The 9,720-nt window shown below is 58.7% G+C and overlaps 1 protein-coding gene across 1 annotated transcript; it reads right to left on the bottom strand.

The window, feature by feature from the left end:
* Window positions 1–489: 489 nt before the first annotated feature.
* Asphd2 (aspartate beta-hydroxylase domain containing 2) lies at window positions 490–6,026 on the bottom strand. Its single transcript, XM_051176433.1, has 3 exons — window positions 5,126–6,026; window positions 1,095–1,208; window positions 490–637 (listed from the first exon to the last, which is right to left on the bottom strand). Exons 1-3 carry the CDS (start codon window positions 5,931–5,933, stop codon window positions 528–530), a joined length of 1,032 nt encoding a protein of 343 aa, XP_051032390.1. The 5' UTR covers window positions 5,934–6,026; the 3' UTR covers window positions 490–527.
* Window positions 6,027–9,720: the final 3,694 nt, after the last annotated feature.

Consider the following 9,720-nt stretch of genomic DNA (forward strand, 5'->3'; position numbering starts at 1 on the left):
GACGGATTCCCCGGTCCCTAACCCACACGCCACCCTCATGGTGTTTGGTAAGCCCCTAATGAAGCCAATCAGGTGGGCAGGCTGCAGGCTGTCTCTTGCTCTGGGACAGTGAAGGTCCTTCCAACCCCAGCATCAAAGGCCAAGCTGTGGGGCCCAATGGCTTGTGGTCTGTGGTGTTTCCTTTTTATCTCTTGAAACAGCTATGAAGTTTGAGATGATTACATTCACACAAATGGCCATTTGGTTACTCTATTCCAGAACATGGAGGAGACACCAGGTAGCAAAGTCACAGACTTGAGGGGCACAGAGTCTCTTGTCACAGCCAAAGGGACACACTAGCAGGCCAGAAGTCCCAGCAAAAAACTGGAAGGGAAAGAAACCTAGGGCGTCCCCAGTAACCGAAGGAAAGAGGGCCCCACAGTAACAGGAGACCACCAGAGCTTCCGGTGTGGATCAGGGTGGGGACTGGGCTGTCCCACAGTCCACCTGGGCCCCCACTCAGCCTGGCTCCAGCCCAGGCAACGTCCTCATCGTCCCGGAGCAAAGATGAAATCCAGGGCCTGCCGTTCGGCAGCTGCCACGTTGGGGTGCCAGAGATCCACCATGAACACCACCCGTGGGCCATCCTCAGCGGAACCTGGGGAGGAGGAAGGAAAGGGGGTCAGGGTGGCCCCGGCACACTCAGTGTGGCCTGAGCTGAGGGCCAGGGGGTGTGGGAAGACCTCCCCCTCCCAGATGGGGAAACGTCTGTGAGGTCTCTCTCGTGCCTGCAAGGAAGGCAGACGAAAGAGAAAAAGGCAGGGAAACCAGGCAGGGCAGTGGGATTATTGTCACTGTGGCCGCCGTCTGCATGATGTTGTCCCCACCCACAGAAGTCTGATACAGAGGGTGAACGGGATGTGAGGACAGCCTTTAGTTGGTGGCAGTTGGGTGACATTGGCTCAGCACCCATAATACCCATGTGGGGAGACTGCAGGGGGGGGGCTTAGGGACTCCCGATCAGTTTTGTCTTGGTACCTGAAAACTTCTCTTTAGGAAATTCTAATAACCATAAAGCAAGCAGGTGGGCAAGCTCTGGGAGAGGCAACGCCCACCTTCATGGAATACAGTGTGCAGGAAGGAGTCGTCGAAGAGCAGGCAGCGACCTTCTGCCCAGCACTGGGGCTCACCCCCCACCACCAGCTCACAGCCACTGGGAGTCTTCAGACCTTCAGGGAAAACATAGGATTGAGAGTGAAGACAGCCAGGGTTCAAGGCCGCTAGAGGTGGAGCCGGGCTGCTCCGGGGAGCGTTCGAAAGCTTCAAATCTTCCACACACTCCCCTGGATCTACACCTTGGGCTGTCTGAGACCCATAATTCAAAGGCTGAGGCCATCCCGAGATGATGGTGTTAGGGATCCCTGGGGACTAGGTCGTGGATGGGAACTATACTTATAAAACGGACGTTTCTACCACATGAGGTCACACCCACTGTGCTGGCGAGTCTTACTGTACGCTTGGCACACAAAGCAGAGTCATTTGAAAGGAGGGAGCCTCTGTAAGATCTGACTGCAAGACATTTTCTTAATTAGTGATTGATGGGGAAGGGCCCAGCCCACTGTGGATGGGGTCATCCCTGGGCCGCTGGTCCTGGGTTCTCTAAGAAAGCAGGCTGAGCAAGCCATGAGGAGCAAGCCAGTGAGCAGCACCCTCCATGGCCTCTGCTTCAGCTCCTGCCTCCAGGTTCCTGCCCAGCTTGAGTTCCTGTCCTGGCTTCCTTCAGTGATGGACTACGATGTGGAAGCATAAGCCAGATAAATCCTTTCCTCCCCAGTTTGCTTTTGGTCATGGTGTTTCATCACAGCAAATAGGAAACCGACTAAGACACCCACCCGGCCATCAGAGCAGCCTTGACCTCACAGAGCTCCACCCTGGACCTCCAGCCTCAGAACAACGAGGAGTACACCTCTGGGCTGTTGTTTGTTCAGACAGGGTCTCACTGTGTCGCCCGGGCAGGCCTTGAACTCACAATTCTCCTACCACCGCCACCCAGCTGTTTCTGTTCTTCTTAAATTTGTGTGGGGTGTGCCTGACACCGACGTGTGTATGAGCATTAGAGGACGACTTTTGGGGGACGGTTCTGTCTTTCCATTGTGGGTTCCAGGAATCAAACTCAGGCCATCAGGCTTGTAAGGCAAGTGCCTTCACCCACTCCCAACGAGCCATATCCCCAGCCCTTTTCTGTTGTCTGAAAGACACTCAGCATGTGGAATTGTACTCACAGCCCAACTGTCAGCCTTTCTAGGGACAGGGGACTGGCGAGACAGTCAGTGCTGGCTGCCACCCAGGTCCTCAGCAAAACTCCCTCTTTGCCTGTTTCATCCGGCCTGGGTCTTAGACTCTTTTGCTTATGTCAGTAGCTCCTCTTGGGGTCCTCATGACCCCAAGAACTCTTGATGTCTAGCCCTGGGACCCGTGGGAATCCAGGTCTGCTGGGTGCAAACCGGCTCCACCCATACACCGCCAGCCTACAGCGGGACCCACTTCAACAGACCATCTCCTGACGCATCCAGGGATATCAAGGACCCATTCATTCCTGCAAGTCACTCGCTGCCCCGAGAAGAGGCTGAGCGCAAGGACAAGGTGTGCGCATCCTACGCGTGTCTGCGCCCACGACATGTACCATCCGGGCGGGTCAGACATTGGCATGGGAATCCGAACCTACAAGTCCTTCTCCCAGCCTGTCTACTCAGCACCCCTGGATCCCTACCACATCAGTCTTCGAGGCCTTCCCCTACTCTGCATGCCAAAGCGTTTGAACAGCACGGCAGGTAGCAGAGGACGCACTTTACTGGTTCGGCACTTTCCCAGCATGCGTGAGACTCAGGTTCATCCCAGCACTGTGTAAATCAAAAAGCGCCCACAAAGCAAGACCTTTCAAAAGAAAACCTCCGCTCTCATTGCCAACAGCCCTGAGCCCCAGCCTGGCCCAGCCTGACCCAAGTCTGCCATCTGCTCCCGCTCTGGTCTACCCCACCTCAGCCTTCCAGCTCTGTTTGCAGCCCAGATCCCTGCATGGACCCTTGCCAGAGGTTTATTAACCAAAGCCATCGTGTGGATCAAAGCCTACCTGGTAATAGTGATGGCCTCCGCCTGCCAAGAACTTCAAATGCACAAACTACTTACTTTTCCTCAAATAACCATGAAGGCAGAGTCGAGCGCACACCGCCACCCTGTTTCAAAGTGGAAGCTTAGCTTCCAGGCCCTGACAGCTGGGCATTAGTAGGGCCAGAGCCCTGAGGTTCACTGTCTCCTGGGGAAGAGGTCGTGCCTTTACAGAGCATCGTGTAGTCATAAGAGCCACCGCCACCGCTCCGGAGAGGCTGCCAGGCACTATGCCAAATGGCCACTTAGTGAGTTGTGTCCCCAACCTTCTCCACAACACCAGTGCTGTGTGTCCACTTTGCAGAGAGGCAATGAGGTCTATGGAGACTCGAACTCTGCCCAGCCCCACAGCTGCCCATGGATCCAGAATCCGGCTTCAAGTTTCTGCCCTGTCCGGTCTGCCTGTCAAATCCCCATCCACAGCAGCCCTCTGATGATATTCCTTCTGCTTCTCAGCACAGATATCTTCAGTCCAAACGGTACCTTACCCAGACTCCTCACCCAGAGAGCAGAGGGAACAGAGCTGCTGGGGTGACAGTGTGTGTGCGTGGGGGGGGGGCTAGCCTGCAAAGTGCAGGCTCCCTGCAAAGTGCACTAGGGAACCCCACCCCAGCCCGCTCAGGACAATCACCCACGGCTTCCTCACCTCCTGCAGCTGGCCAGCATCGCCTCTTACAGCTGCCACCTAGCTCAGCGCGCTCTGCTCTATCACGTTCGCCAGCAAGGCCATGGCCTCTGTCTCCAGCCTTCTGTCACCGCTCACCAGGAAGAAGGCACCTCCTTGTGTCGTCTGTCTCATGCACCTAGCTCTGGTGACCGCCCTGAGGCACACCGCATCTGATCGGATCCCCGAGGGAGAACAGCTGCCTCACTTACTACGGAAGCCCAAAGGAGGGAAGCAGCCTGCCCAAGGTAGCACAGCTCACTCACGGTTGGGCTAGATAATAAAGCAGCTTAACTCGACACTCAGTTTGCACGCCGTGCACACTGTACACAAGACTCCTAGACTCTGAATAGAGTGACCAGAACACCATTGATCCTCGGTGGCTCAGAATGTATAAACATCTCTCACAGCCTTCCCGTTACCACCGGGACCTCTGTCATGGCCAGAATCCCCGTGGGTTCCGTATCAGCCACCACAGGAGCACAGCAGCCGCCAGCCATACCCGGTGTGCAAACTTCGGTGAAAACTTGAGGTCGGCTGTTCCACCAACCACAGCCCGAGCCACATGTGGCCAGCCTGTGAGCTCACACAATGGACAGGAAGGATGGAGGCCACGGTCACCACCCTCCCTCCAGAGTTCTTTCAGACAGAGCTGTTCCTGCCAGGTGCTAGATCTAGGTTGGTGCGTGGCCCGGTGTGGCAGAGAGCATGTGTGAGTGCCCAGGTTCCATCTCCAGCACCACGGGAAAATGCACCAGAGGAGTTTGAGAGGAGAAAAAGAAACAAGGTTCATTCTGCCATCCTGGTTGTTTATAGGCCCACCACCACGGGAAACTTTTCTGAGGCTGGGGATACGGCTCAAGTTTTATAAAGCGCTTGTAGCACACAACCATGAGGGCCTGAGTTGGAACTTCAGCATGAGAAGCGGCTAGGCACTGCAGCAGACACGTGAGGTCACAGGGCGGGGAAATCAGAGACAGGGAGGGAGGCAGGACCCCCACCCCTGTGCCGGGGCTGGGGGGGAGCTTGAGGCCAGCTCGCCTAACCTAGCCAGTGAGCCCCAAGTCCCACAGAGATCCTGTAAAAACAAGGTAGACAGCTCCTGAGAGACAAGACTCAGTGCTGACCCCTGGCCTCAGCACACGCATGCGTAGGGGTGCACACATACAGTGCACGCTAGCCCTTCCGCCTCAGCCTCTTGAGTGCTTGGACTGCAGGTGTGTGCACCCCTGATCAAAGCGCTCAAGAGGCGCAGGCACCTTGCCACGCGAGGCTTCCGTGAATGTGCACGTCGGGGCCTGGGCCCCCTCCACGTACCTAGGTGGCATCGGATGCGGATGTTGGTGGGTCCGTAGTGCTCCGTGATCACAGTCCCAGGGCTCAGCACCGAGATGCAGGCGTTCCCGAAAACATTGTTTCCAATACAGGTCCGGAGGCTGCCGAGCAAGCGGTACGTCCGTGGACACTTCCTGCAGTTCCTGGGGACGCAAACGCCCTGGCTGACAAAATCAAAGGTGAACCACTCCCCGCTGGGGGTGCTGTTCACTTTCCACCCCTGCGGGAGGCTGCAGTTAGAGAAAGCCTTGTAGAGGGTCTCGAACTCGCAGAGGATGGCCTGGAAGTTCCGCTCCAACAGCTCCACGTCGTGCTTCTGGGCGTCCCGGGAGAAGTAGGGTGTAGTGGGGAGGTCCGGCAGGAAGAAGACCTCAGGCTTCTGGATGGAGGGCTGGCTGCTGAGGTAGCGGCCCTGCTCCCGGATGGCCTTGTGGATGCGGCCCATGCCGGACCACGAGTACCGCTTGGCGTACTCCTGCAGGTTGTGGTAAAGCTTCTGGTTGAGGCCGTCGTGGTGCATGCAGCGTACACACTCTGGCGACCGGCAGTACGCGGACCCGTTCTGTAGCCCGTTGGCATCCACTCCCTGCAGGAGGGAGTTGACGGACACGTGGGGTCGAGGCTGCTCGCGGCCCACGTGGTAACAGTACCACACAAACATAACCAGCAGGCAGGCCACAGTGACGACGGCCGAGCCGTCGCAGTCCCTCACAGACTGGATGCCAGTGGCGATGCAGTCCCTCAGGCCATCCAGAGACCAGCTCCAGGCCACCAGCCACTCCAGCCACATCTTGAGGGACTCGGGACGTGGAGTGAAGAAGCTGGCTCAGATGGTCAGTCCTCGGGGGGTTGCCGGGGCACCCACAATACGCAGGCTAGCCGAGAGGAGCTGCTGGAGCAGGGGGAGGCATGGCTTCCACTGTCCCTCAGTTCCTGCCAAGGGCGCCATTGATGAACGGCGAGGCCCGCCCATGGGGGCCCAACAGTAAAAGTCACTGAAGTGGGGTGCAGGGGGCTGCCGTATGTCCCGTTAGCAAACGCGGTCAGTCACTGCCAAAGGGTTTTCATGATGTCCAGACCTGGGATGGAAACCAGAGAACAGCAGCATGAAGCTGTGACTAGAAAAGTCTCAGTCACGGGAGAATGGGAATGTGGCACCACATGTGGCAGCAGGGGGCTGTCACAGGGCACGCTGTCCCTTCTCCTCTCAAGAAGGCTGTAAATCAGGATGATACCCGGGAACTGGGTGCCCTGGAGTGGCCTCTATGGCATGCACAACTTTCTGCTGCTCAGCTGGGAGGTGACCCAATGGCCTCGCTCACAGGGGCAGCAGAAGCTTTCCAAGTCCCTGCCTCGGTTTCTCCACCTATGACAGCAGTGGCTCTACTTTGCCGACCGTCCTACTTTGGGGACGCTTGAGGCCAACTGTGTCCCCCCCAAGTCTCTGGAACCGAGGGTGCACCCCGGTTTCTCAGAAACGCTCTGTCCGCCCGTCCTTTTCCGGGGAGGTGCAAACCGCCAGGTCTTCGTCCTCCGGAAAGCCCTCCATCACCTGGAGCATTTCAGGGCTTCCCCCTTCCTCGCCTGGGGGAGAATGGAGGACAATGACAGCAAAAACTGTGTCTCCTGCTGCCTGGATTGGGAAGTCTGCAGCACTGCAGAGAAGTTACACACCTGAACTAGACGTGGACCTGACTGAGGGTGGGCCCCCGCCGTATGCAGGACAGACATTTTCCTCTCTGAGCCTCGTCGTCTTCATCTATCCGCTAGCTGGGGATAATGTCACAGTAAGATTGTTGGGCAAACCAAACACAGGCGGTGTCCCAAGGCTCCCACCCCAAGCAGAAGGCGGAGGCTCAGACACCCCGACTCAGGGTGATGTCCACTCCTGGACGCAAGGAAAACCTTTGTTGCTCGGCCACCACCTACTGGCATCATCCCCGTGCCAGCTGAATAAAGAATCACTTGACTATAATGCTTGGGAAATCAAAAGCACACACGCTGAATATTCATGGGGCCCCATGCTTCTAGGAAAAGTACAGGGATGGGGAGAAGAGAAGCCAGTTTCGCCTCAAGATGCGGCGCCCGGGTGTTAAGCGCCTTCACCCGCCCCTCCTCCATGGGTGATACCATCACCCAGTTGTTTCCACTTTAGGAAAAGGGAAAAAGCCCCAGAAAGGCGTCTTCTTTGCACTTGCTCTTCAAGACAGCCAGGGTTCCTGAAATTCTGTGTGAGACACTCACCCAGGTGAGGAAACACGTTTTCCTCCCCAAAACGCAACCCTTAAAACTGCCTTCGGCAGCCAGGTTTCCTTGGGTGCCTTGGAGTTGGTGGCCCTCAAAACTGAGCTCATACCAACCTGCTCACATCAAAATGCGCGCGCACACGCGCGCGCGCGCGCACACACACACACACACACACACACACACATACCTACACCTGGGTAGGTGGCTAGGAGAGGTCTCCATGGGCCACCAGCCCTTCCCCTTCTCAGAACAGCTTCATTCTGGAAAGAGCAGACAAGAGCCCTCCCCAAGGCAGGACAGTAAAAGATAAAGCAAGGAGAGAGACCCTAACCTCTTCACAAGATCAAATCCAGCACCAAGAGAGGGAACTGGAAGCTGCTAGTCACTCAGAGCCCCAAGAGGCTGGCTGCCCCCACATCCAGGGAGGAATGTGCAAGCCCAGAGCCGACCTGTGACAAGAAAACAACTCTGGTTTGGGCAGAGTGAGTGGCAGCAGGGGGGATGGATGGATGGATGCACACTTCTGGCTCTCTCCACACAGCCATTCCCATCAGGGATGGGCACCATGCAGTCCGGCATCTCAGATCTCAAAGATCACCAGCTCTGGGGAATAAAAGGCCAAATCCAAGTCCGATCAAAGATAACTTCCAACACGAGGAATGCTGGGGGAGACAGTCTCCATTTGACCTAGTTAACCTGGATCAGATGACCAGCTCAGGAGGCTCTCTGATGCTAAAGAGCCCGGGTCACCCTGAGGTGAAGCCAGGAGACCCCTGAAGCTCTCCTGCAAGGCTCAGCACAGCACACGAAAGGATAGGGGTGGCTGTGTGATGCTTGTTATCTTCTCTACCCCGAAACCCGAGAGCAGTCCTGAGACCTTCCATCCTCAGTCTCCCGCCAGGGTCACAGGCCTTGGAGAGAGTACGACAGGAGCGAGGTCAGAAAGATGCCTTAACGCAGGTGGTGATGCCAGTAGTCAGGGGATGAGATGCTGAGGTGAGGGCCACCTGGAAAAGTGGGGAAGAGGTTCGGGGGCGCGTGACAATTCATGGGACAACGCGGTGGGTCCAAGTGGGTGATGCTGAGGAGGAATGGGGGACCAGGAGAAAAAGGCGATGGAGGAGGGAGGACTGGGGAGGAGGGGGAGGAGGAGAAGAGGCGGGGGTGATGCTGCGCGGCGCGATCCAGCCCGAGCGGCACTCAGCACGCAGCCGGTGCTAGGCGACCGCGGGCCCTGGGCCGGCCCGGGATGCGGGCGCGGGCGCCCAGAGAGCATCTTCCTCCGCAGACCCACAGCCCCGGGAGACGCCGCTTACCTGCGCGGACGGCTGCGGGGACCCGGGCGACGCCACTGCCCGGGGGAAGCGGCCGCCCCCTGCCGCGCCCGCAGCAGCCGCCTGGCCCGAGCCGCGAGCCCCGCCGAGCCGGTGCCGCCCGCGCTGCGCTCCGCGGCCCCGAGGACCACAACTCCCACAATGCCGCGCGCGCCTGTAGGCGGGGAGGGGGCGGCGGGGCGGGGCGGGACCCCCGGCGCGTGCACCTGCCGCGCGTGTCCGCGGGTGGTGGTGGTGTGTGGGGGGGTTGTCTCCTCGCGCCCCGCCCCGCCCCGCCGCGCGCCAGGTGCGAACCACAGCCTCGGGGGGGGGGGGTCTTGGAGTTCCGATAGCCCTGGGTACCAGCTGGGTCCTTCCTCCTCCCGCATCCCCTCCGCTCGGTCCTCCCCCTCCCCGCATCTCTTCCCCCGCGGTGTCCTTCCCCTTGCCCCTCTTGCCTGTGATGGAGCCCACACACACTTCTGAAGCCCCGCGGACACGTGGGATGAAATTGCAAATGGAACAGCCTGGAAGATCCGCGGCTCCGTGCTCCGCCTGGGCGCTGCCGACTGGAGCTGTTGCAGACCTGGCGCCTGCCCACAGGGAGGCCCAGTCTAGCCAGCAGTGGCCGGTTCTGCCCGGCTCACAGGAGGAGGGAGAGAGGGGCTGCTGAGCCGGGCCTGGGGACGCCGCGAGCGCTGCGAGCGAGCGAGCGAGCGCCCGGGGAAGCGTGGGCTCCGAGGAACAGTGCATGGGCGTTCTGGGAGCGTGGGGTGGGATGCCAGCCCACAGCCCATCTGTGCCTGTCCTCGAACCTACTGCTTCCAATCCCAGCATGCATCTCTGCCATGGCCTAGAATCCTCCATCTCGTCCAGGAGCCACTTCCTGAGCCTGTCCCAGAACCCACAGGCCTTCACCCAAGCTCGCACCACTTCTACTGTAGGTGGCCGAGAACCCACCTGCCTCACCCAGAACCCGTTCCCTGGCTCAGAACTCGCGCCTCCACATCCCGGAGT

The sequence above is a fragment of the Phodopus roborovskii genome, unplaced genomic scaffold (assembly GCF_943737965.1).
Source record: "Phodopus roborovskii unplaced genomic scaffold, PHOROB, whole genome shotgun sequence".
NCBI classification, from domain to species: domain Eukaryota; kingdom Metazoa; phylum Chordata; class Mammalia; order Rodentia; family Cricetidae; genus Phodopus; species Phodopus roborovskii.